Raw genomic sequence first — 27,750 nt, forward strand, 5'->3', positions numbered from 1 at the left:
CACTGAGGTCATATTTGAATAAAAATCTGAAGGGGATGGAGGGAGTAAATCCTATATCTGGATTAAGAGCAATCCAAGCAGAAAGCATCAAGTCCAGAGGCCTTGAGGTGAAATTATCCTTGGCATGTTCAAGGAACAGAAGAAAGGATTAGGATTTTGGAGCTGAATGAGTTAGAGAAAGAGTGGTAGTAGATGAGATCCCAGAGATAATGGAGTGGGGCATTTTGTAGGGCATTTTACTCAGTGATATGGAATGCCAAGGGATGGTTTTAAGCAGGAGGATAATAATGACCTTTCTGATGTGTTTACATGATCACTGTAGTACTTGCCATTACTTTGCTTATTAGCTTAGGTGATGAGACTAAAGCGGGGGAGGGGGGAGGCAGAGTGGAAGCAAGAGAGAAAGCAGGAGGCTGCTAAAATAATCCAAGCATTAAAATGAGTAGTGGAGGTGGTAAGAAGCAAATGGGTCTGTATATATTTGAAAGTAGGGCCAATGGAACAGAGGAGTCCAGGAGGATTCCAAGATTATTGGCTTGCATAACTCTTTAAGAATACAGTTGCCATTAATTGAGGATGAAGACTAGGAGCTGTTCTTTTGGTGGGGGAGTGGGGGGTGGAATCAGGAGCTTAGTTTTCATCATGTAAATTTGAAATGTCTGTTACACATTTATGTAGGCAATTGACTATTTTTTAAAAGATTTTATTTATTTATTTGAGAGAGCGAGAATGAGAGGGAGAGAGCACATGAGAGGGGGGAGGGTCAGAGGGAGAAGCAGACTCCCCGCTGAGCAGGGAGCCTGATGCGGGACTCGATCCCGGGACTCCAGGATCATGACCTGAGCCGAAGGCAGTCGCTTAACCAACTGAGCCACCCAGGCGCCCTAGGCAATTGACTATTATATATAACGTAGCTTTATTGAACTCTGAGAGGCACTGTTTTAAATGCATTGCCCTCAGTCATTCTTGTGGTCCTCAGAGCAGCCCAGTGAAGTGGATTTTTTACAGGTGAGTAAACAGGGCTTAAGTAACTTGCCTAATGTCACAGCTAATGAGAGAGAGCTAGAATACAAATCTAGGCAGTCTGACTTTAAAGCCCATGGTCTTAATCATTAAGCAATATCGATTCTCGGAGGATGCCTGGCACATAGTAGTAGGCAGTCAACAAGTATTACGTCAGTGAATGAATGAAACAAAAGGCACAGATGGGCTGCTATCTTCAGAGTCCTCCTATGTTCGTCATTTTTCTTGGTGGTCTCTGACACCACGCTTAAGTAAGGGAGAAAGATTAAAGAGGGGTGGCTAATGCTAGTGACAACGACTCTCAGATGGTTTGGTTTCTACCAGAAAGGCCCCGTTTAAACCGAACGCAAAAACTCGGCTTTTAGCGCATTTATTCACACTAGGAGTACTACGAGCAGCCCAATTTCTGCTTCAGGCAACATTAACTTCGCAGTAATCTACCAGATTTCGCTGGAGAAACCTAAAGAGGAACTTTTATGCGCAAACTTTACAGCTCCCGCACGCATGCGCTCCGCCGAGGGGAAAGTGGTTACTACGGCTGCGCAAATCGGTGGCCCGGCCCTTCCCCGTCACATGTCGGGGGACCGCGGCGTGGCGGCGGCTGTGGCGGTAGCGACGGCAGGCCGTAGGGCGGTCGGAGGGTTTCCGGTTCCGGTGTAACGTTCGGGCTCCGTCTCAGGGGCTGAAGTTTGTGAGGTGAGTAGTGGCCCCGGGCCCTGGGAGGGTATCCTCCTGTCTGAGAGGCGAGGGCCAGGGCGCACTCCAAGGGGAGGACCGAGGCGGGAACGTTCAATGGGAAGGAAGCCGAAAGAAGTACAAGGTTGTGAGGGAGAATGGGTTGGAGTGAGATTGTGGGGAGGAAAAGGGCGGGGGCGGGAAGGGGACGGGGTGGGGAGACTAGCTCTAAGATGAGTTTGGGGAGAACAAGGTGGGGTAGGGAGCCGGTCGGAGATAAGGGAGAGGGCAAACAGAAGTATGGGGTTGCAGGGGGGAAACTCAGGTTATAGCAAAGAAGAGCACGAAGTAAGGAAATTCTTCACAAGATTGGATTCTGCTACCTGCTCATTCAGACATCCTTCTGCCTTCCTCTTCTTCCACCCCCACCCCGCCGCGCCCCAGGCAGTTACTGTTGAACGTTTGATTAGTGACAAAGCTGGTTACTGTTTGAAACTTTTATTTTTGCCCACTGGCTGTTTAGTTTCCTAGAGGATTGGGTAGAAGTTGAATACATTTGTTAGTATGGTACTTGGGCACACATTTCATCTGATACAGTCGTACCTCATTTGTTGCTTTGGATTTTCAAATTGTTTACACTTTCTAGCCCATGATTCAATTCTGGTGGAATATAAGATCCATTAAGGCGAGGATTGTCTGTTATGTTCATTGTCGTATGTTTCCTCAGCACACAGTACACTACTTGAGATCTAGTAATTATGCAGTACTTATTGAATGATTAAGGATGTTTTAGATATGGGAATTGGCCTCATTTTGTGAAATGAGTAAACTGAGGCACAGAGGAATTACTTGCCCCAAAGCTGGCAAATAAGAGTTCAGTGTTCCAAATGTTCAGCGTGAACTGTTTCTTCACTCTCTTTGATCTGACTATGCTTTTTTGAGTAATGCACATTTAATATGTAGAGATTTATAGGCTGTACTGCTGTCTCATGAGAGGTGAATAGAGCTGCCACAGAATTATTCATATAACGTCCCTGAGTCACAAAATCTTTCACTCCTATTTTCATGACTTTAATCTATAGCTTCCTATGGTTATACCAAAATTATACTGTTTAGCAACAGGTCTTATGGAAGATAAACCTGCCAAGAAAGTAGAAATTAATCAGACTATCTTTTAGGAGAAAAGATGTCTTAAAACATCTTGAAAGATTGACTCCCAGAGACCCTGATTTGTAGCACTGCTGGGAGGGAGTTTGCTTGGAAATTGAGGTCAGTGCTGTTTATTGACTTTTAGGCATTTACAGAGAAAGAGAAATAAAATTTTCTCTATGCTTATGAGGTTTGCTATTTAAGTGGGAGAGCAGAATGTAAACATGAATAATGTTGAATTACACTAACTTGCATTAAATAACAAAGATTTGTTGTAGAAGGTCCTTTATGATAGTGAAGGGAGAGAGAGAAAGTACATCCAAAATGAGGGTATTCTTTTCTGAGCTGAGGGATTAATCTTAGGAAATCTACTGACAGATCCTGTAGAACATGAGAGAAAAGGATCTGGGTACAGAATTTCCACAGGGATGAATATGACTATAGAGAAATGTGACAACATACTTAAGGATTAGGAGCTAGCTTGCTTGCTTGCCTGTTTGCTTGCTTGCTTACTTACTTACTTACTTACTTATTTATTTAAAGTAGGCTCCACACTCAATGTGGGGCTTGAACTCACAACCCTGAGATTGAGAGTTGCATGGTCTACCAACTGAGCCAGCCAGGACCCCCAGTATTAAGAGCTTTTTTTTTTCCTTAGCCGGGGGAAGGCCTATGGGAAAGGGAGAAAGAATCTCAAGAAGGCTCCACAACCAGTGTGGAACCGGATGTGGAGCTCAGTCCCATAACCCCAAGATCATGACCTGCCCCAAAATCAAGAGCCAGATGCTTGACTGACTGAGCCACCCAGGCACCCTGGATTATGAGCTTTAATATAGGATGACTGACCTGGATAAGCCCACCTTTTTTTTTTTTTAATTCATCCCTTAAAAGAAGGGAAACTTACAGGTTAAGGCTGTGTTAAGGAATGCCTGCCTGGAAGCAGGAGGAATAGAAAAGCTGGTCTCTGGGTGGGCTTTCCAGTCTTGTTTTCAGGTTGTATGTTTGCCAGTCCTTGTTATGACAGGATCAAAAAAGAAGCTAGAACTCATTTCTTAGACTACATTATTCCCAGGGTTTCCTTGTTTATTCCACAGATTGCAGTGATCCACTGATACTTACTGAGTTAGGATTACAAACAGAATGTGGTTCTATCTGCTTTGAAGTATGGGTTTTAGGGAAAGTATTTGGCTTGAAATGAAGTGCAGGCACTTGCTTGATTGAGATAGCATTCCTGATAATACTAAACATTGCCTGGAATGGTCTTTTCCTACCCTCTAACAGAGCTTTTTCCTGGTTTCTTTTTAGGTGCAGTTCTGAATCCCATTTGAGCTACCCTCTTCCTGAAGAATGGCACTGTCTAAGAGGGAGCTGGATGAGCTGAAACCATGGATAGAGAAGACAGTGAAGAGGGTGCTGGGCTTTTCAGAGCCCACAGTGGTCACAGCAGCACTGAACTGTGTGGGGAAGGGCATGGATAAGAAGAAGGCAGCTGGTATGTCCTTTTATGAATCTTTGGACTTAACGTATAGCATGATCCTAAACACTGCTTTGAATTTCCCCAAATTCTCTGTTGGGAGTATCTGAAAAAGATCAGGCCACATTTTATTTTCTCCTGCATTATAATGGAAATAGCCTAAGTGACTAATTTTGCTTTTTTTCTTATTTTGTATACTACTAGTGACATACTTTTTTTTTTAATATAACCTCTACACCCGACGTGGGGCTTGAACTCATGACCCTGAGATCGAGATGCCTGCTCTACCAACTGAGCCAGCCAGGCACCCTATTTATGACCTATTTTGAATCTCCGACTGACTTTCTTTAACCAATGTATTGAATTAGCTAAGTTATATTTACTTAAGAAATATGCTAAAGTAGATAGGTATGTTCAGGTTCAGATTGACATCTAAATATATCAAATTCTCTGAAAAAAAACATGAAAAAAGTTGAGGAAGGTAGAATTTGTTTATGGTAGTCTCCTATAGCTTGCTCTTTGAGAAGAGTTAGGATGATTATTCATCCTCTTTTTTTTTTTAAGATTTTACTTATTTACTGGGCACCTGGGTGGCTCAGATGGTTAAGCGTCTGCCTTCGGGCTCCCTGCTTGGCGGTGAGCCTGCTTCTCCCTCTTCCTCTCCCTCTACTGTTCCCCCTGCTTGTGCTCTCTCGCTCTCTCTGTCAAATAAATAAATAAAAACCTTTAAAAAAAAGATTTTACTTATTTAAGAGAGAGAGTGTATGAGCAGGGGGGAGGGGTAGAGGGAGAGGGACAAGCAGGCTCCCCCCTGAGCAGGGGGCCTCCTGACCGGGGACTTGATCCCAGGGGCCTGGGATCATGACCTGAGCAGAAGGCAGACGCTTAACCAACTGAGCTACCCAGATGCCCTATTCATCGTAAACTTTGATAGTCAACCTAAATAGGTTGCTCTGGCTATGCTACTTCCTACTGCAAAAAATTCTAACTGTACTTTTACCTCAAAAGGTAAGGTCATTCAATGTAAAAGGATTTATGGGAATCCTACAAAGAACTTACGACAACATTTCCCTCCCTCCTGGGGATAAAATTTCAGTGTTGGTATCTGTTATATGCCTAGTATTGGACTAAGTACTCTTATTTTTCAACCCTACCACACCTTTTTTTCCTGTCAGACCATCTGAAACCTTTTCTTGATGATTCTACTCTCCGATTTGTGGACAAACTGTTTGAGGCTGTGGAGGAAGGCCGAAGCTCTAGACATTCCAAGTCTAGCAGTGACAGGAGCAGAAAAAGAGAGCTGAAGGTAGGTTACAGTTAACTATCTGATGAGTTTAGGAGTGTTTTGAATGGTAACAAAGTTACTGAGCTTACCTGGCTCACACTTTGATATCCACTGTTAGAATACATAATATTCAAGAGAGTTACTTAGACATTAAAGGAGAGGAGGTGAACTTGTATTATCACCATCTTGTGGTGATGAACTCCTAAGTTCATGGGTTGAAATACTCCAAGGAAACAATTGGTAGCTTTGTCCTTTTTCATGTACAGTTAGGAGTTTTTGGTTCTTATGTTTGCCTATGTCTCCTCCACCCTTCCCCTTGCTACTACCTATAAATTGATTGCTCTAAGATTTTATTCTTTGGATTACTTGATAACTAATAGATTGATTCAGAACGTGACTCCACTGCTGTAGACCTCATTGTTGCTCCTTTCAGAGGTTTCTCTGGAATGTACCTGTAGATGGGATACCTAACAAAAATTATTATTTACTCTATGTCCTGAGAGCCTACTGTTTGCTATATAGCAAATTGCTGGTCATCAGGCCCCATGAGTGGAGTTCTTAAAAGGACCATCATTACTGTCTTACCTCCTTCACTTTTTATTCAGTAATTGCTGATTTGTCATGCCTTCTTTTAATATTAGCAGCTTCAGGTGGCTGATTTCTCTATCTCTTTTCTGTCTCTTCAATTAGAAAAGTCTTTTCTCTGACTCCCATCAAACCTTCCAAAGTGCATTTGATATCTTGGCTATCCTATTGCTATTCCTGAGACACAAAGAGTGAATAAGCAATGTCGACTTGGTCCCAGGCCAGGCTGTGGTACCAAGAGAAATAGAGAATTGTGTGCCTTTTGTGTTTAAGGCATTGTAAGGTGTTCAGAGGAATGAGAAATAGTCCTTGCCTTAAAGGAATTTGCAGTTTAAGGGAGGGGAACAACAAAATACAGTCACAAATTATAAATCTAAGTAACAGTTTCATATGAATTTTAGAGTTGACTGTAGAGTCAGACTGACATTGAATTTGTTACGTTTGAGGGGGAATGCTTGATCCACAATATACACAGATCTGTGGAGTGAAGTTAGTGCTATAATAGGACATGTGGCTGGGTTAAGTGCTGAGGCATGCTGTGAATGAAGTGACTACATTGGGTGGGATTAATAAAAATGGTTTCTTGAAGGAGGTATCTAGATAGCCTTGGGATATGGGTCCCATTTTGGTCCATTCAAGTCCCCACCCCACACAATATATTATGGGAGAGTCCTTTTTCTTGAACTGTAGGAGTTCCAGGAAGCGCTCGCCCCTGGCCGAGGATATGTCCTTGCAAAACACGAGCCCTCCTAGTGAAGAGGGGATGTCACCCAAAGCCTACCACCGGTGTGTACATTTGCTTTTTCCCATTGTCCCTTCCAGTTGGCCACTCTTGGTCCTGTTAAATTCACCTTGCAAATTAGTCAACATATTTGAGTTCCCATTGTTTGATGAGAACAAGTGTTACTGGGGAATACTGAAAAAGAAAGAGAAAACCCCTGTCCTGGAAGAGCTTAGACTCTAATTGGGAGAAAGTACTAACATTGAAAGACTTAACACTTGGCAAGCAGAATATCAGCGATATAATTTTATGTAGTATGAACCCAGGTCTTAAGTGCTAAGAAGATGTGAAACAACAGTTTGATCGGAGTGGGATGAGATTATTTATGAGGAAAACATCCTGGAGGAGGTGAGTTTCAGGCAGGATTTGGAATAGGGGTGTGGAAAAGTTGAGGGAAATCATTACAAATGTAGGCAGTAGCATTTATAAAGACCTTGAGATGGGAACATTTATAGGGACATGGAGATGAAATTTGCTTGACTGGAGTAGGAGAATGATGAAGTTGGGTGAGATGGTCCATTTGGTGGAGGGTCTAGAGGACTCTGGGAAAAGCCACAAAATGCTGATAGGGACTAGGATGATTCTTCCCTTCTCCCATGGGCAGGGAGACAACTCTTCTTTCGTCTTGGGTTTCCTTAGGAAGTGTTTGGTGATGACTCTGAGATCTCCAAGGAATCATCAGGAGTAAAGAAGCGACGGATACCCCGTTTTGAGGAAGTGGAAGAGGAGCCTGAAGTGATCCCTGGGCCTCCCTCAGAGAGTCCTGGTATGCTAACTAAGCTCCAGGTGAGTAATTAGGAACTGAAAGCGGTGATTTTATGAGTTGAAGAAGCAAGAGATGCATAGGTCCAGATTTGTTGTGACCTTAATTTGAATTAGTGGTTAGCATCGGGGAAGACTATTGAAATGAGCACCTGTTATGTGGCAAACAAGGTATAGTATATACATCATTTGCCCAGTTGTGTACATCATTGGATCATTGAGAAAATAATTGAAATAATCAGAACTTGGCTTGATAGCGGAGGAAAATTTCCAAATATAATGCAGAGATGAGATGATATAATCCACTAAAAATAATTTCAAGTTGACTTTGTTGGGGGGGTGTTGTGGGGTTTTGGTTTTTGTTTTTTCTTTAGGTGTTATTTATTTAGAGAGAGAGCGCACATGCACGCAGAGAAGGGCAGAGGGAGAGAATCCCAAGCAGACTCTGTGCTGAGCACAGAGCCCAGCACAGGGCTCGATCCAAGGGCCAAAACCAAGAGTCAGATGCTTGACCATCTGAGCTGCCCAGGCGCCCCGACTTTGTGTTGTTTTTTTTTTTTTTAATAGGAATTATCTGGGGGTGCCTGGATGTCTCAATCAGTTAAGCGTATGCTTTCAGCTCAGAACATGATCCCGGGGTACTGGGATCAAGCTCCGTGTCAGGCTCTCTGTTCAGCAAGGTGTCTGCTTCTCCCTCTCCCTCTTTTCCTCCGCCATCTCATGCTCTCTCTCTCGCTCACTCTCTCTCCCAAATAATAACGTCCTTAAAAAAAAATTTTTTTGGGGGGGGCGCCTGGGTGGCTCAGTCGTTAAGCATCTGCCTTCGGCTCAGATCATGATCCCTGGGTCCTGGGATCGAGCCCCGCATCGGGCTCCCTGCTCGGCGGGAAGCCTGCTTCTCCTTCTCCCACTCCCTCTGCTTGTGTTCCTGCTCTCGCTCGCTCTCTCTGTCAAATAAATAAAATCTTTTTAAAAAAAAATTTTTGGGGGGGGGTACCTGGGTGGCTCAGTTGGTTAAGCGACTGCCTTCAGCTCAGGTCATGACCCTGGAGTCCCGGAATCGAGTCCCGCATCAGGCTCCCTGCTCAGCGGGGAGTCTGCTTCTCCTTCTGACCTTTCCCCCTCTCCTGCTCTCTCTCTCTCATTCTCTCTCTCAAATAAATAAATAAAATCTTTAAAAAAAATTTTTTTTTGATACCATTATAAACAGTAAATATTTCTTGTACCATTTAAAATTTCTTGGAAGGGAAATAGAATATATACATAGATGTTTATGGAAGGGTAGATGAATTTCTTTTTTTTTTAAGGTAGGGAGGAGCAGAGGGAGCCGGAGAGAGAGAATCTTAAGCAGGCTCCACGCCCAGCACATAGCCTGTCGTGGGGCTCGATCTCGTGACCCTGAGATCATGGCCTGAGCTGAAATCAAGAGTTGAACACTTAACCTATTGAGCCACCCAGGTGCCCCTGAATTTGCTTATTTATACCTATATATGATACTTCTGCAACGAAAAAAACTGATGCTGGTGCTTTATAGAGAATAGGGGTGGAAGAAATCATAATATACCCTTTTGTACTTTTTTTGCATTTTGACCTATGTAAATATATCACCTACTAAAAAAAAAATGTTTAAAAAGTAAATTCTAAAGGGGCTCCTGGCGGGCTCAGTGAGAAGAGCATGTGACTCTTGATCTTGGGGTTGTGAGTTTGAGCTCCATGTTGGGTGTAGAGATTACTTAAATAAATAAAACTTCAAAAAAATTAAAAATAAATTTTAAAAAATACCTTGAAGTACCTTGGGAGCAAGGTCTCCTTTGGAAAATTAAAGAAGGGTTATTTGATTGTATTCTCAAAGCTTATCATTTTCATATTCTTTAGGACAAAAGAACGGTTTTACAGAGGCTAGGAAGCAGGTCTTTGCTTTATTGTCTCCAGTTACCCAAAGCAGGCATTCATAAAAAGTATGATAATTTGGGGCATCTGGCTGGCTCAGTTGGGAGAGCATGCATTCTTGATCTCAGGGTCCTGAGTTCGAATCCTATGTTGGGTATAGAAATTCCAAAAAATAAATAAATACACTTTAAAAAAAGGTATGATAATTTGTGTGGATTCTGTTAGGAGTTTTGTTGAAATGCTCATAATAGTCTTGTAGTGTAGGTACTGTTTTTACCCTTTTTAGACACTTGGAGTTTTAGAGATTAAATGCCATGTCCAAGGTCATACAAGCATTAAGTGTCAGAGTTAAAAGTCAAGCTTGGGTTTCTCTTAACCTGAGTTGTGTTTTTTTTTTTTTTAAAGATTTATTTATTTATTTATTTTGAGAGAGCTAGGGGAGAAGCAGTGGGAGAGGGAGAATCCCAAGCAGACTCCATGCTGAGCATGGAGCCTGTACAGGGCTCCATCCCACAGAGACCATGACCTGAGCCAAAAACACGAGTCGGACACTTAACCTGAGTCTTAACCATCAAGTTATGTTACTACCTAACATGCCAATCCTTCAATAGGATGATGGGTTGAAAAGTTTCAGTGCTTAACTATATAGCTTATCTTTACTAAATTTTGTAGCCAATCATACAGGCAGAATATGATGGGTTCATTAGACCTGAAAACCTTTTGCATTTAGGAACCTATATAGGAGAAATAAAGATGTTGAGGTGCCTGGGTGGCTCAGTTGGTTAACAGTCTGCCTTTGGGGGGCGCCTGGGTGGCTCAGATGGTTAAGCGTCTGCCTTCGGCTCAGGTCATGATCCCAGGGTCCTGGGATCGAGCCCCACATTGGGCTCCCTGCTCAGCCTGCTTCTCCCTCTCCCTCTCCCTCTCCCCCTGCTCATGCTCTCTCTCCCTCTGTATCTCAATGTCTCAAATGAATAAATAAAATCTTAAAAAAAAAAAAAAAAGAGTCTGCCTTTGGCTCAGGTCATGATCCTGGGGTCCTGGGATTGAGCCCCACATCAGGGGGCCTGAGCAGGGGGCCTGCTTCTCCTCCCTCTGCCGCTCCCCCTGTTTGTGCTCTCTCTGTCTCCCTCTGTCAAATGAATAAATAAAATCTTTTAAAAAGAGAGAGAGAGAGATGTTAACAGTTTTTTAACTTCTCCCCCATCGAGAACAGATCAAACAGATGATGGAGGCAGCTACACGACAAATCGAGGAGAGGAAAAAACAGCTGAGCTTCATTAGCCCCCCTACACCTCAGGTATTATGAAAAGAAGACTCTTTAGCAAAGAATTTCTTGCCGTCCACTCATTTGAGAGTCTGGAAGGTGACTGCATGTTCCACCCCACAGTGTGTGTGTGTGTGTGTGTGTGTGTGTGTGTGTGTGTGTGTGTGTGTGTGTGTGTGTGTGTGTGTGTGTGTGTGTGTGTGTGTGTGTGTGTGTGTGTGTGTGTGTGTGTGTGTGTGTGTGTGTGTGTGTGTGTGTGTGTGTGTGTGTGTGTGTGTGTGTGTGTGTGTGTGTGTGTGTGTGTCATTTGAGAGTCTGGAAGGTGACTGCATGTTCCACCCCACAGTGTGTGTGTGTGTGTGTGTGTGTGTGTGTGTGTGTGTGTGTGTGTGTGTGTGTCATTTGAGAGTCTGGAAGGTGACTGCATGTTCCACCCCACAGTGTGTGTGTGTGTGTGTGTGTGTGTGTGTGTCATTTGAGAGTCTGGAAGGTGACTGCATGTTCCACCCCACAATCTACGTGTGTGTGTGTGTGTGTGTGTGTCATTTGAGAGTCTGGAAGGTGACTGCATGTTCCACCCCACAATCTATGTGTGTGTGTGTGTGTGTGTGTGTCATTTGAGAGTCTGGAAGGTGACTGCATGTTCTACCCCACAATCTACGTGTGTGTGTGTGTGTGTGTGTGTGTGTATTTGTGTGTGACCTGTCTGCCTGTCTAATTCTTCTGATTCTGACTTCTTTTTCTCTGGCTCACAGCCAAAGACTCCTTCTTCCTCCCAACCAGAGCGACTTCCAATTGGCAACACTATTCAGCCCTCCCAGGCTGCCACTTTCATGAATGATGCCATTGAGAAGGCAAGGAAAGCAGCTGAACTACAAGCCCGCATCCAAGCCCAGCTGGCACTGAAGCCAGGGCTCATTGGCAATGCCAACATGGTGGGCCTGGCCAATCTCCATGCCATGGGCATTGCTCCCCCGTGAGTATATATTTCATGGAACCTCTTGTTACTTCTGAACCTGGAGAAGCAATAATGAAAGTTAAAAAGAACAAACAAAAACCTGGAACATTACTGATTCTCTTCTTCCAAGGAACTTACGTCATTTCTTAGTTTTATATTTATTACATATGCTGAATAAATAGCAGTTGAATTCTTTGAGCTTCCTTGTTGCAGAATTTATCTTCTTTTTACAATTGGTAGAACTGAGGTTAAGATTATTCATCTATTGTTGGATCTAGGAATAGAACCCAGTCTTCTGTGTGCCATGGCTGTAAACAGTAGCCTCCTTGGTAGTGTATGCAGCCTGTTGATTGCATGGGTTGCCCTAAGGGACCTTGGAGACAGCCCTTTCCAGTGGATATTGAGGTCTGACCTCATGCTATCTCCAATCTAGGCTGCAGACAGGTATGCGGGGTGCCTTTGGAAAGCCCCAGGGCACAGTAGCCAGGGTCCACATTGGCCAAGTCATCATGTCCATCTGTACCAAGTGATTGAGGCCCTACGCAGGGCCAAGTTCAAGTTCCCTGGCCGCCAGAAGATCCACATCTCCAAGAAGTGGGGCTTTACTAAGTTTAATGCGAATGAATTTGAAGACATGGTGGCTGAAAAGTGGCTTATCCCAGGTGGCTGTGGGGTCAGATACATCCCTAATCATGGCCCCTTGGACAAATGGAGGGCTCTGCACTCATGAGAACCTCGGCACTGCCCCCTCCCTATTCATGCCCCCCAATAAAATCTACTTCCTGTCAAAAAAAAAAATCCAGTCTTCTGGTTCCTAACCCAGAGCCAAATCCATTAAATCACAGTGAGTGATACCAGATCTGAGCGTTCTCTACACTGGGTAAAGATGATAGACTACACATACAATTGGTTTGGCATATTATGTCTGACTCAGAAATTCAGGAGTGAAACAGGATTGCGAATTCTTATCCATGTAATATATATATAAATTCACTTCATCTGATTGTATTCTATACTCAAATATTTAGTTTGATGTTTTCAGTCAAGGTGTTACATTCACTGATGGGCTTTTGTTCCCTAGAATTGTGTAACCTATTATCTTTGTTGGGTTTGATTTATTTAATTTTTTTTGTTTTCGTTTGCTTTATTTATTGTCCCATGTGATACTTATTTCTTTGTGGGCTATTTCTCAGGAAGGTGGAGTTAAAAGATCAAACTAAACCTACACCACTGATTCTCGATGAGCAAGGTCGCACTGTAGATGCAACAGGCAAGGAGATTGAGCTGACACACCGCATGCCTACCCTGAAGGCCAATATTCGTGCTGTGAAAAGGGAACAATTCAAACAACAGCTAAAAGAGAAGCCATCAGAAGACATGGAGTCTAATACCTTTTTTGACCCCCGAGTCTCAATTGCCCCTTCCCAGCGCCAGAGACGCACTTTTAAATTCCATGACAAGGGCAAATTTGAGAAGATTGCCCAACGATTACGGACAAAGGTACCTGGTTTAGAATATAACCTAGAACTTCGAAGAAATTAGGAAGGGGACAAAGGAAATTCAATACAGTCCTAAAATACTGTCAACCCAGTTCTCTAAGTTTTAGGCAATTAGATACACAAGTAATAAAGCAATTGACTAATTTTTAAAATACTTCATTTATTCCTGGAATACTTGATTTTTAGCTGATTTGTCTTCTTGATTATATTCTGCTTACGTGGAAATAAAACTCGAGTTTGAAAACTCAAAAACAGTGGAAGGAAACAATTCAGAACACTATGAGTAACTGAGGAAAGCTAGCCTGGTATTAACATTTACTGCAGATAAATTAACTCCACATGTGGAGAGTTGAATTGACTGTATATTCAGTGAGTTTTGCTCTTGTTTTCATCCTCTAAGAATGGTGTTTTCATAAAATTCCATTTCCGTATATTTGCTGTAGGCACACACTGGGGTGAAGGGTGGTGATGAGAGTAGTTGTATGTAAATCAACTAAGGATAAAATAAAGTTGAAGATTCTTCTGAGCTTTCAGAAATTATGAATTCTTTGCATTAGGCATAAAGAGTTCAACAAGAGAGTGCTTTAAAATTTGGGGTTCTATCATGTCCCTGTTTTCTGTCATTCCACTTTATCTTCATGTCTTGGTTTATCTTCAGGCTCAACTGGAGAAGCTGCAGGCAGAAATCTCACAGGCAGCTCGAAAAACAGGCATCCATACTTCAACTAGGCTGGCCCTCATTGCTCCTAAAAAAGAGCTAAAGGAAGGAGATATCCCTGAAATTGAGTGGTGGGACTCTTATATCATCCCCAATGGCTTTGACCTGTGAGTTTGTTAGTTAATACCTTTTAATAAGGCTAGAGTTTTATTGGGAGAGTACTCATGCATTAAGTAAAATTTTTAAATCTTGGGAAAATAGGTAACCATACACAGACCGTGTATTTGTGAAGAATATGTTGTATAGGTTTTTTTTTAGTTTTTGGGGTTAATGTAGGAAGGAACAGGCACAAATAATCTAAAAGAGAAAGGATGTAAATTTTATATTTGCTTTGGTTATACATAGTTACTTGTTTTCTTAATTATATTTTTCTGCTACTTACAATAGGTTTTTATATTTCTTAAAGATCCAGTCTTAGAGGGGCACCTGGGTGGCTCAGTCGTTAAGCGTCTGCCTTTGGCCCAGGTCATGATCCCAGAGTCCTGGGATCGAGTCCTGAATCGGGCTCCCTGCTCGGCAGGCAACATGTTTCTCCCTCTCCCACTCCCCCTGCATGTGTTCCTGCTCTTGCTGTCTCTTTCTCTGTCAAATAAATAAATAAAATCTTCAAAAAAAAAAAAAATCCAGTCCTAGAATAGAGAAAGGATTCTTTTTTTTTTTTTAAGATTTTATTTATTTATTTATTTGACAGAGAGAGAGATAGCGAGAGCAGGAACACAAGCACGGGGTATGGGAGAGGGAGAAGCAGGCTTCCTGCCAAGCAGGGAGCCCGATGCGGGGGACTCGATCCCAGGACCCTGGGATCATGACCTGAGCCGAAGGCAGACGCCCAACGACTGAGCCACCCAGGCGCCCCTAGAGGAAGGATTCTTAATTGATGGGGGAGAGAATGGTAAATAAAACATTTAAGATACATTTGGAGAGCTTTAATTATATCTACTCTATAATTCTGATACATGGCTTTAAGAGACTATGTTTCAGCGTTTCCCCTTACCCTTCCTTTGTCAACCACTGTCCCAGGGAGTTTTGTTATTAGTGAGAGAATGTGACATCCATCAGCGATGTTGGGTAGGGAAAGGGTTGAGAATGACTGGTGTAGAGAGTATGTCCAACCTTAGTGGAAGCCAGTTTTCTCATCTTGAAAATTATGTGTAATATATTTACATGTTGTAGATAAACACTAAAAAGTGCTAGAACACATTATGGAGAGTGCATTTTTTCATTGTGTTTCTTAGACTTCCTCTCTCGGAATTGTCTCTACCCACATATCTTGTTTTCCCTTCTTCCTCCAATTTTAGTACAGAGGAAAATCCCAAGAGAGAAGATTATTTTGGAATCACAAATCTTGTTGAACATCCAGCCCAACTCAACCCTCCAGGTAATGTATAGATTAGTCAGTTAAGGCTCTAGAGAAGTATTATCCAACAGAACGTAATGTGATATGAACATGTTCTCCCACCTGTGCTGACCATACAGTACCAACTATCCACTTGTGACTATTGGGCACTTGAAAACAGTTGCACTGATACAACTGAAAGACTAAATTTTAAATTATATTCCATTTTAATTAATTTCAATTTACATAATGTATGAGTGGGGCATCTGGGTGACTCAGTTGGTTAACATCTGACTCTTGATTTCAACTGAGGTCATGATCTCAGGGTTGTGGGATCGAGCCCTGTGTCAGGCTCTATGCTGGGTGTGGAGCCTACTGCTTAAGATTCTCTCTCTCCCTCTGCTACTCCTCCTCGTATGCATGCACACGCTCTCTCTCTCTTTATAAATAAATAAATCTTTAAAAATAGATAGAGGGGCACCTGGGTGGCTCAGTCATTAAGTGTCTGCCTTCGGCTCAGGTCATGATCCCAGGGTCCTGGGATTGAGCCCCACATCGGGCTCCCTGCTCAGTGGGAAGCCTGCTTCTCCCTCTCCCACTCCCCCTGCTTGTGTTTCCTCTCTCACTGTGTCTGTCTCTGTCAAATAAATAAAATCATTAAAAAAAAAATCAGATAGATAGATAGTGTATGTATGTGGCTATTGGCTACAGTATTGGACAGTACAGCTCTAGAGCATTGAGGCCTACTCCAGAGATAGTTTCACTGATGTATAAAACAAGTTAGGTTTTAAAAATCATTCTTGGGATGCCTGAGTGGCTCAGTCGGTTAAGCATCTGACTCTTGATCTCAGCTCAGGTCCTGATCTCAGAGTTGTGAGTTGAAGCCCCACATTGGGCTCCACACTGGGCATGGAACCTACTTAAAAAAAATTTAAAAAATATATAAAAAGCATTCTTATCTTTGACTCTCAACTCCATCTTGTACACCATTACTAAATACCTGTCCTTCTTCAGTCTTCTTTGTCTTTTGTAGCAAAAGCCTGTTGGCTCACTCAGAAGAGATAGGTTTTAGTTGTGGCTATGTTTTTAACCAGCTGAATCCCTTGGGTAAATCACTTAGAATACAACTTTCTCACATGTAGAGATAATATTAACTGTTACGTCTTCTTCAAGAGTTATGCAGATCATAAAAGATTTTAACACTTTCAACAGATTTGGGATGAACAGAGGAGATAATACCTCAATTAGTAAATTTGGAAAATAGATTGAGACTTTGATGTAATACAGTGTATGATAATCACTGAATATTACTTAATCAGAGTCTACTTAGATGTCATCAGTGTGGATCATTAGGACATAAGGGATTTTGTTTGTTTTAAAAAGTTGAGAGGCACCTGGGTGGCTCAGTGGAGCATCTGACTCTTAGCTTCGCCTCAGGTCATGATCTCAGGGTCGTCGGATCGAGGAGCCCCACGTCAGGCTCCACACTCAGCGGGGAGTCTGCATGAGATTCCCCTTCCCTCTCCCCACCCCCCACTTGCGTGTGTGCACCCTCTTTCCATAAAATAAGTAAATCAGTCTTCAAAAACTAATGAGAAGTTGAGGGGGTGCCAGGCTGGCTCATGTCAGAAGAGCTTGTGACTCTTGATCTCAGGGTCATGAGTTTGAGCCCCACTTTGGATGTAGACATTGCTTAAATAAATAACCTTTAAAAATAATAATAAGTAAAATTAAATAAAAAAGTAAACCTGCTTTGGGAGTCTAGAGGATTTTCCCCAGTCCCTATAACTCTAAAATTATAAATTTCATCATCTTAGCCCCACCTACCCCAAATCCTCATGCACTGCAACTAGAGCAGCTCTCATTTTATTTTCTGTATTTGCCACTTTTCATTGATTAAAGGGTTCAGCTGCTTCAAGGAAAAAATTAGAACACTCTCATGAGAGATAAGAATGCTTTTTAAAAAATGTAACATACTACTATTAACACAACCTAAAAATAATAACAGGGCTCCTGGGTGGCTCAGTCGGTTAAGCATCTGGCTTTGGCTCAGGTCATGATCCACACCCCACATTAAAAGAAACTTTAATTGTTATTATTTTTTTTTTTAAGATTTTATTTATTTGAGAGAGAAAGAGCAAGCGAGAGAGTGTACAAGCAGGGGGAGGGGCAGAGGGAGAGGGAGAAGCAGGCTCCCCACTGAGCAGGGAGCCCCATGTGAGGCACCTGGGTGACTCAGTCATTAAGCGTCTGCCTTCCGCTCAGGTTATGATCCTAGGGTCCTGGGATTGAGTCCCGCATTGGGCTCCTTGCTGAGCAGGGAGTCTGCTTCTTCCTCTGCCTGTCGCTTTCCCCTGCTTGTGCTCTCTCTCTCTCTCTGTCTCTCTCACAAATAAATAAAACCTTTAAAAAAATAAAAATAAATAAAGTTTCTTTTAATGTGATTGATATTCACCTACATTCCTCTAATAGGCTTATTGCTTTTGTACTTTGATTTCTCTACCTGGCAGTTGACAATGACACACCAGTTACTCTGGGGGTATATCTTACCAAGAAGGAACAGAAGAAACTTCGAAGGCAAACAAGGAGGGAAGCACAGAAGGAACTACAAGAGAAAGTCAGGCTGGGCCTGATGCCTCCTCCAGAACCCAAAGGTACATATCTTAGAGGCAGGGAAGAAAGGGTGGTATGTTTGTTTATCTCTGTAATTCTAGAGGAACTTTTACCTCGCTCTATATTTGTGTGCTTTCCGTTTCTCTGAATCATTCATTGATGCTTTTCTTCCTTTCCTAAATTTCTACAATCTTATTAAGACAGGTCAACATATTCACTGTAGAGGTCATTTAAGACTTATTTTTAAGTATAAAAATATGTAACATTGTGATCTTCCTGGAAAAATAATGGTCTTGAAATTCATGAAGATAGTAGCTGCAGTGTGTGCACGAAGTTGTTTTGTACATAATTATTAATATTTGAAAAATGAAAATACTGTTAAAAGAAACCTTCACTCCTATAGTTCCCATTATCATTCAGTAATATTTTGAGCGAGCACTGTTATATGTAGGATCTTTAACTAAATGCTGTGATCAGAGTGAAAAATACCAAAGAAATTAAGTTCCTTTATCTTTCATAAATTTTCAAGCAGTGTAAGTAAATGTATACCAACTATTTAGATTGTGTGTCCTTCCACAAATGCTGGGCTTTTCAAGATAGGGGTTTCTGGAGCAAATGAGCTTTGAGCAAAGATTTGAAATAGGTAAACAGTATGAATTGAGAAGAGGTGACAGGTTATCCAGCTGGACAATTAATTGTTTTCTATCCTTTCTCCACATGCAGTGAGAATTTCAAATTTGATGCGAGTATTAGGAACAGAAGCTGTTCAAGACCCCACGAAGGTAGAAGCCCATGTCAGAGCTCAGATGGCAAAAAGACAGAAGTAAGTGCCATGGGATTGGGTGGAAACCCAGGGCAAGTACCTTTCCCATACTCTTCTGGGGGGATCCATATTTGGAGGGAGGGGAGAGTCCTCTGTTGCTCTCTCTTTCCCTCAGCTTTGCCTCTGATCTTCAATGCCTTTCTCACTTGTGGATGTCCTTCCTGTCACGACAGAGCGCATGAAGAGGCCAACGCTGCCCGAAAACTTACAGCAGAACAGAGAAAGGTCAAGAAAATTAAAAAGCTTAAAGAAGACATTTCACAGGGGGTACACATATCTGTATATAGGTAGGTGTCCAATCTGGGCCAGCCTTTGCCTTAGAAATACCAAAAATTTTCCAAGTGCTTGAGGCAGAATCACTGTGGTCTAAAGCACACCTACCATCAGTCCCTACTCTCTTCTGTGACCCCAGCATGAATCAGGAGCTAATAAATCTTTTATAATGAGGGAGGTTTAAAGACTTACTCTTCTATCTCTGAGGCTTTTCAATGAACCAGTACTAGTTCTGAAGAATGAATGAATGAATATACCTGTTGAGACCAATCTATGAACTAAGGATCATTCATCCTTTGTGAAATATAACCTATTTCTCCAGGAAGCATTAGAAGTTCCTTTATTCAGAAACTATATTCTTATCCTCACTTTTGCAGTAATCCTTTTATTTCTACTCCAAAGTACATTTTATACATTGTAAATATTTTCTATTTTCCTGTTGATTTAATATTTTCATTTTATTTTATGTTGAGTGCATGTGTACCTTCCATTTTTTAAAATGTGCTCCCTTTCAATAACTAGCTCTTTATTATGAAAGTGATAAATTATTATAAAAGTAGTGAAAGCTTATTAAAAATTTTTTTTAATCTAATACAACAGAAGCCTTTACTGAAAAAGTCCCCTTCCTACTCTGACCCCTTAACACCGTAGGTAATTGTAACTAACAGTTTTTTTGTGTACCCTTATAGAAATTTCCATGCATAGCATTCTGAGTACTTTACACTATAAGCATCTAGGAGACAAAGAATTTGTTGATCTTTATACTCAAGAACAATTAGCTTACACATATTTTTGGATGATGGTAATACCTCACTTTTCTTAGAGTAAATTTTCATTACCTGTTATTTGTTGTAGGGTGTACAATACTAGTCTTTGGAGTATAAGGCAGTGGAATTACTTCGAGACTCATTGATTCTACCTTTCAAGCATTAGCGTATTTGCTTACTTCAAAGGCCTTTGTTTTTAGAGAGAAAACCATTTTGGATCCATCTGTTTATTTGCCATTCCATTCAGGCAGCTACTGATGCTAAAACAAAAGCCATAACTAAACTTTCCCTTCTCCAGAGTTTCGAAATTTGAGCAACCCAGCCAAGAAGTTCAAGATTGAGGCCAATGCTGGGCAACTGTACCTGACAGGGGTGGTGGGTACTGCACAAGGATGTCAACGTGGTAGTAGTGGAAGGGGGGTGAGTCTGAAAAAACTGAGGGAGACCATCCCCACGCAACCCTAGGCCTTGAAGTGATTAGAATGGTGGGGAGAAAGGAGGAAAAGATGAGAGTTTTAGAGCCATACCTGGGTTTAATATCCTGGGCCTCTGTTCTGTGTTTATTAGAGTAGAAGGACCTAAGATATGGTTCCTGGATTGCTTCAACTACCACATTAAGGTCTGAGTAATGAATGAGCTCAGAGGTTCTTCTACTTCATCATCTTCCACAATTCTGGCAAAATTCTCCTTCTCTGTTTCCAGGCCCCAAGGCCCAGAAGAAATTTAAGCGTCTTATGCTGCATCGGATAAAGTGGGATGAACAGACATCTAACACAAAGGGAGATGGGTGAATGGGGGTTAGGAGGGAATTTAGTGGGAGGTGGGGATGGTACTCTGTCCATTCATCTATTCCCTCCCAGTGACACTTGCTCACACTAGATAATGGTTTAGGAATTTTAGAAAGACCCATTTGGACTATGACATGGTAGACATTCATACAGTATTTATTATGTGTTGATATGTGTGAATGTTAGTTTTTCTTCTGCCTGACCTTTAAGGTCAGGTTTCCCTGACTTAAGGTTTCCCTGTCTGCCTGGTTACTGGTTGTGGGAGTGTATTGAGTTTGTGAAAATTCAGCTATAAATATTTTTTTTTAAGATTTTATTTATTATTTGACTGAAACAGAGCGTAAGCAGGGGAGCGGCAGGCAGAGGGAGAGAGAGAAGCAGGCTCCCCGCTGAATAGGGAGCCCGATGTGGGGCTTGATCTCAGGACCCTGAGATCATGACCCGAGCCGAAGGCAGACGCTTAACCAACTGAACCACCCAGGCGCCCCCAAGCTGTGCACTTATATGTGCATTCTCTAAGTATTTTTTGAAAAAAAGCTTTTTAAAGGGTTGAAGGCAAAAACAAAAATGTACACTTTTATTCTTTTGCCCAACTTTAATATATGTATAAAATAAAAAATATAAATTACATGTATATATTTGATACCCTCCTGACAGTCATTCTTCCATCAATATTCATTCTTCCCTTCTTTGAAGACCTGGGTTAGCATTTAACGTGCACAGAGCGCCTTACTTTTCTTAATTTTACCGAACTTTGGCCCTCTTAAATTTTTTGTCCTTACTTAAAGTAGTTTTGTGTCCTACTTACTTAATGTACAACTTTTTACTACAGTTGGCTTTTGTTTTGCAAAGGTTTCTAAGATACTTTCATTTAGTTTATCTGCCCTCCTCCACTAGATTAAAAACTCCTTGATAAGGGACCCTATCATGTTGGGATCTGAAGCCTGGCTCTCAGAGTGCTTAGGACAAGTTTGTGGGTTTTGTTGTTGTTTTAAGATTTTATATTATTTGACAGAGAGAGAGTACAAGCAGGGGGAGCAGCAGGGAGAGGAAGAAGTAGGCTCCCGCTGAGCAAAGAGCCAATGTGGGGCTTGATCCCAGGACCCTGGGAACATGACCTGAGCTGAGGGCAGACGTTTGACCCACTGAGCCACCCAGGCGCCTCTTAGGACAAGTTTTTATTGTTGATTGCTTGTCCTTTATTTATCTCCTTATTCCCCTACCTGGGGCAGCTCTTGATATATGTAGGTGCTCAGTAAATGTTGTATTAATAATATCTCTACCTGTTTGGAGCTTTCGGTCTAATTTGGGGAAATAAAAATAAGAGAAGACATTTGACCCCTGATACAGGACAAAGGGGGGACAGTATTTAAAGAATTGAGATAGACTTGAAAACTCCTGTTTAGAACCTAAATCTTGGTCTCTAGTCCTAAGTCTAGAGCAAGATTTTAGCTATATTGTCTTTTCCAGATGATGAGGAATCTGATGAGGAAGCTGTGAAGAAAACCAACAAATGTGGTACTAGTCTGGGGGTAGTTAATCTTCTGATAAACATTAGAAGCAGAACTTTAGCTAATTCCTGGTTGTTTATACCATTCTAATGGAGCAGTGGAATGGTAAAACTAAGCAGTGGCTGATTTCCTTAAGTAATTCATTTTTCTTTTCGGAATTCATTGGTAAACATTTGGCAGCAGATTCTTCCTGATTATATTTAGTTAAATTGATGAGTTATATAGTATATGCCACCTAGGGGAGAGTATGGGAAAACTGGTGGCAGGAATACAAATTCTCTGACCAAGTCGTTTATTTCACAGTCATGGATATGAGATGTGGGAAGAGGGGAAATGAATCATTGTGGGATTTTTTTGGTCTGGATATAATGAAAGAAGTACTAGACTTAAGAATATAAAGTTGGGGAAGTCTGGGCAGTACCACTCATTTGCTATTCAACTGGTCAAGACACTTAACATCAATTACTGTTGGTTTATCTACAAAAGTGGATATTATTTTTCCTTTCTATTTGTCAATTCTTTTCTGAGCAGAATTAGATTACTATGTAATTAGTGCTCTGTAAAATGGAGCTTGTTGTGGTTATACAGTCCCTCATCCCTGAAATCTTAGCGAACCAGTATTCGTTCTGAAGAATGAATTAATGAATATGCTTATTCAGGCCAAGGTGTGAACTAAGGATTATTCATCGTTTGTGAAGCATAAAATACCATCCTATTTTTTCAGGAAGCATTAAAAGTTTCTTTCCTTAAATAATTATATCCTTATCCTGATGTGTTGCAGTAATCCTTTTATTCCCCACTCCCAAAATACATTTTTTACATTGTAAATATTTTCTACCTTTGTGTTGATTGAATGTTTTCATTTTATTCTTTTATGTTGAATACATGTATATCTTTTATTTTTTAAATGTACTTATGTTTAGTAATTAGTTCTTTATTACAAAATTATTATTTCAAAAGTGGTAAATGCTTATTAAAATAAATTCTAATAACAGAGAAGAACACTTACTGAAAGGGTCCCCTTCTAATTCTCTGATTCTTTAAGACCACTCTTTATAGGCAGTTGTTAATGTTCTTCATGTATCCTTTTTTCTTATCCCAGACTCCTCCAATTTATGCATACAAATTAGATCATGATAACCATTATACCCCACCTGCATATTTAAGATCCCAACCCCTTCATCTCTTCCAGTTTCTCTTCCATTTATCTCTGAGAGTCCACAGGAATTGTATTTCAGGTTCAGAAACAAGCCGGGTTCTACTCTAGCTTCTTATTGGAATTTGATCCCTGAGAATCTCTTGAGATAGCATTTATGACTGCTATTGCTGCTGTGCCTTTGGCAAGATTGCGGTTACACCCAGTACTGTATGTTTTTCTATTGTAGTTCTCTTCAGGTACCCCCCTCACTACTCCCACTCCCCTCTTCTCCTCACCTTCATACTGTTCTTGGTCAGTGGACCCCAAAGCCTCCTCCTTGTATACAGGGTCTCACTGAGGGGGAAAAGCTCTCTCCTTTAAGGCCCAAATCTGGTCGTAGAGGCCTGATGGGTAAGTAGTTCATCCCATCTCACGCTCCGTAGTCCTTCCAGACTTGCTCCTTCATCCAGGTATCAGAGCACAGAATTCCTCATCCTGCATTCAGTCAAAAGAACTGAAACCTTTATGCCTTTAAATTCATGAAGACTCACACAAATATCTAAGGGGGTGGAGGTTAGAATAGCTTTTACCATAAAACCATGCTCAGCTAGGCACATTGCTACACAAATGTTACTAGGTTTTAAAGATTCATTTATTCAAGGGGCACCTGGGTGGCTCAGATGGTTAAGTGTCTGCCTTTGGCTCAGGTCATGATCATGGTCCTGGGATCGAGCCTCATGTGGGGCTCCCTGCTCAGCAGAGAGTCTGCTTCTCTCTCTCCCTCTGCCCCTCCACCCCACTTGTGCACACACAATGGCCCCGCCTCTCTCTCTCAAATAAATAAAATCTTTAAAAATAAATATTTATTTACTTATTTGAGAGAGAGAATGTGTGTGCATATGCACATGGGAAGGGGGAGAGGGAGAGGGTGAGAATCTCAAGCAGACTCCCTGCTGACTGCCAGAGCCTAACTCGGGGCTTGATCTCACAACCCTGAGATCATGACCTGAGCCAAAATCAAGTCGGATACTTACTGATGGAGCCACCTAGGCGCCCCGAAAATGTTATTAGGTTTTAGAAAAGAGTGTTCTATCTGATTTAAATTAGAAATTGCAGTGTTTTGGGGCACCTGGCTGGCTCAGTTGGTGGAGCGTACAACTCTTGATCTCGGGGTTGTAGGTTGGAGCCCCACACTGGGTGTAGAGATTACTTTAAAAAATAAATCTTTCTAAAAAATTGCAGTGTTCTTATTACAGATTTTGTCTCTTTCCCAGGGTACAGCCAAAGACCGGAGCTTTGGGGAGATGAAGTTCAAACAGTGCCCTACAGAGAACATGGCTCGAGAGCACTTCAAAAAGCATGGGGCTGAACACTACTGGGACCTTGCGCTGAGTGAATCTGTGTTGGAGTCCACCGACTGAAACTACTGCGAGCCCTTGCCTCTCCCCTCCTGCCTTTGTCTCTTCAGTCCTCTCATTCTACTACCCAACCCAGTCCCACATGTGTGTGTGATCTCAGAACTGTGCCAAGCTGACATTGGGACAAAGGGAAAACACCTTAGTCCTTTCCCCAGTCAGCCTGGCGCTGCCCTTTATTCCCCTTATGTGCATATGATTAAAGAGTTATTTTTAAAGTTGGTATGATATTTTTCACACACTTATAGGTATTGGAGTTTGGGTCTTCAGGTGATCTTTTCTCCCAACTTCTAGCAATTGCTGTGGAAAAAGAAAATTTTGTCAGTGATACCTGTGTATATATAAGTGGATGGATGGATGGATGGATGGATGGATGGATATGTATTTTTGATGTCTGATGGAAATTTCTCATCTTGGAGCAAGGGTGATAAATACTCTTTTCCTGGAGCAGAGTAAAGCAGGAGGTGTTAAATGGGTAAAAGAGGGTGGAACAAATGAGTGTCCATCTGTTAACCTTCAATAGAGTCACAGGGCAGATTACCTCTGGTCTTGACTGTAGTCTTAACAGAAAGTCATTGCTTCAGACAGGTGCGTATATGAGAATGTGTGTTGTAGGTGAAGTGAGCACAGGGAGAGTCCAAGGAGGATGTTATGGGTCAGTTTGTAAAATGGAATAGGATTCAGGAATTTAGCCTATTTCCTCTCTTTACTAATTAAAAAAAAAAAAACTTTTTCTAAAAGACAATGAGTAGTTTCTTTTTTCTTTTCCAATGAATCTGACTAGATGTGGTTCTGTTTAAGAATGTAATGTTTCTGGTTTGATTGTAGGAGTATTTAGGTCAGCGTAAGTATCCATTGAAGTCCAAAATTCTTACCATATCTACACTTCCATTTCATGTTGCCTGTTGAGGACATACTGGGAATGGATCGAACACAGGAGCCATTAGAGCTCCCCTAACTTCCTCTAGTTGGGGTTTACCAGGAAGTGGTGTTGGAAAATGGATACTTGATCAGAAGTTAAAACATTCTTTATTATAAAATTAGCCCTCTTTGGGTGCCTGGGTGGCTCAGATGGTTAAGCGCCTGCCTTTGGCTCAGGTCATGATCCCAGGGTCCTGGGATCGAGTTCCACATCAGGCTCCCTGCTCCTTGGGAGCCTGCTTCTCCCTCTGCCTCTCTCTGTCTCTGTCTCTGTCTCTCATGAATAAATAAAAAGTTTAAAAAAAATAAAATTAGCCCTTTTTAAAAAGTTTTATGTGTTTCAGGTCCTAGTTAGGGTTCCAATTTTAAAACAGTATGAGAGAGCTTTAGGATAAAAGAGGTGGAAGGGGACAGGGACTGCTAAAGGCCTTAAGGAAAAACTAGTATCTCTTTTTAGAGATAAGTAAACTATAACCCAGACAGGTGAGGTTAATTAATTATTCCTGGAGCAGGATGAAATCTGAAAAGCTCACCAGGCCTCAGCAATGCGCTGGGTACTTGCTAGTAATCATCTCTGTATCTGTGAGATGGGAGCCAGAGAATTAAACTTGTTTTTGGTATTTCTTGATTTAAGCAAATCCAGGGGGAAAATTCATTGTCCTAGAAATGTGCTTTTGCTCATATTAAAGGATTTATCACGATAATGTGTGTAAATTTATATACAACTTCAAAAGAGTATTGTTTGCATAAGGCCTAAAAAGGAGTATTTATACTATAATACACGATTGTTTATTGTAAATTATAGTGAGACTTAACCGGGCCTTGAGCAAGTCTTTAATCTCCCTGTGCCTCACAGTGTTTTTTGTTTTTAAATTTTCATGACCCCACACTGTATTGAGCATTGTGTTCCATAAGCATTTCCTCCTTTATCAGAACAAATTTGAGAAGTAGATTTTAGAGATGAAGAATTTGAGGCTTAGAGTAAGTAATTTGCCCCAAGATTATGGCTAGTAAGTAATGGAGCTTAGTTTCAACCCAGGTTTGTTTGACTAGAGCCCAAACTCTTAACCCCTACATATGCTGCTTCAGTTGTGAAATAAGGTGGTAGGGACAGCTGTGTTCTTTCAAATGCATGTTATTCCCAGAGTAGTTCTATCTTGGGTTGCTGTTCTCACTTAAAATGCATTGTGAACTTCAGCAATTCCTTTCATAATGTTTGAAAATGTGTATATTATGTCAGATATGTTAATGTTATTTGTCCTGAAGAGTTCTGGTAAGAATTTTAAAAGTCATTTGGAATTTATGATAGAGAATTAAGTGAGATATCAAGGTAGAAAATAGCTTTCTTGGTTTAAAAATGAATATAAAGTAACGACTATTTTCTCCTCCCTGTATGTAGCTTACCTTGATGAATTTCCAGAATTATCTTGAAAATGTCAATATCTTTGGAATATAGGTACCCAAGAATTATTTTTGGATAAAACAATTCAGTGATAACACTGGAGCATTTTACAGTTTTCAAGGTTCTTTCACATGTTAGTGCAATATTCCCAGAGGTAAGAAAATAAAAATAATTTCACTCAGGGCAGAAAATGTTATTACACAAAAGAGGCAATTTAAGATAGCTCTTGAAAGATGGGTAGAATTTTGATAACAGAAGATGTCTTAGGCAGAAAGAACAGAATTAATTACAAATAGAAAATTACAGGATATATTTAAGGAAAGGAACAGTTTGGAGCCCAAGGAACCATGGAGGGGAGGCATTTGAGATTACACGGGGAAGTTAGATTGGAACAATTGTGGAGAGTCTTAAAAGCCAGGGCTTTTACTTAATAGGTAACAAGGAATATTTATTTATTTACTTACTTACTTACTTATTTATTTATTTGACAGAGCACAAGTAGGGAAAGCAGCAGGCAGAGGGGGAGGGAGAAGCAGGCTCCCCACTGACCAGGGAGCCCCACTCAGGGCTCCATCCCAGGACCCTGGGATCATGACCTGAGCCAAAAAGGCAGCCACTTAGCAACTGAGCCACCCAGGCACCCAAGGAACAATTTTTTTTGTTTGTTTTGAGTGGAGGGGAATTAAGATGTTCATCT

General features: G+C 41.3%; 1 protein-coding gene and 1 pseudogene across 4 annotated transcripts; both read left to right on the forward strand.

Annotated features, from left to right (window-relative positions):
* The first annotated feature begins 793 nt into the window (after positions 1–793).
* PRPF3 (pre-mRNA processing factor 3) lies at positions 794–20,664 on the forward strand. Of its 4 annotated transcripts, none has more exons than XM_035727284.1 (14): positions 820–1,719; positions 4,153–4,339; positions 5,497–5,627; positions 7,612–7,758; positions 10,841–10,924; positions 11,647–11,867; positions 13,043–13,349; positions 14,007–14,173; positions 15,365–15,444; positions 17,913–18,056; positions 18,739–18,838; positions 19,012–19,125; positions 20,177–20,298; positions 20,582–20,664. In XM_035727284.1, exons 2-13 carry the CDS (start codon positions 4,195–4,197, stop codon positions 20,217–20,219), a joined length of 1,683 nt encoding a protein of 560 aa, XP_035583177.1. In that variant the 5' UTR covers positions 820–1,719; positions 4,153–4,194; the 3' UTR covers positions 20,220–20,298; positions 20,582–20,664. The 4 variants fall into 4 exon arrangements, with proteins under 4 accessions (XP_035583180.1, XP_035583177.1, XP_035583178.1 ...); XM_035727285.1 differs by having other exon boundaries at positions 1,707–1,843; XM_035727286.1 differs by lacking the exon at positions 820–1,719 and adding an exon at positions 2,882–2,967.
* Positions 12,126–12,235, forward strand: LOC113917588 (annotated as a pseudogene).
* Positions 20,665–27,750: the final 7,086 nt, after the last annotated feature.

The sequence above is a fragment of the Zalophus californianus genome, chromosome 4, assembly GCF_009762305.2.
Source record: "Zalophus californianus isolate mZalCal1 chromosome 4, mZalCal1.pri.v2, whole genome shotgun sequence".
NCBI classification, from domain to species: Eukaryota; Metazoa; Chordata; class Mammalia; order Carnivora; family Otariidae; genus Zalophus; species Zalophus californianus.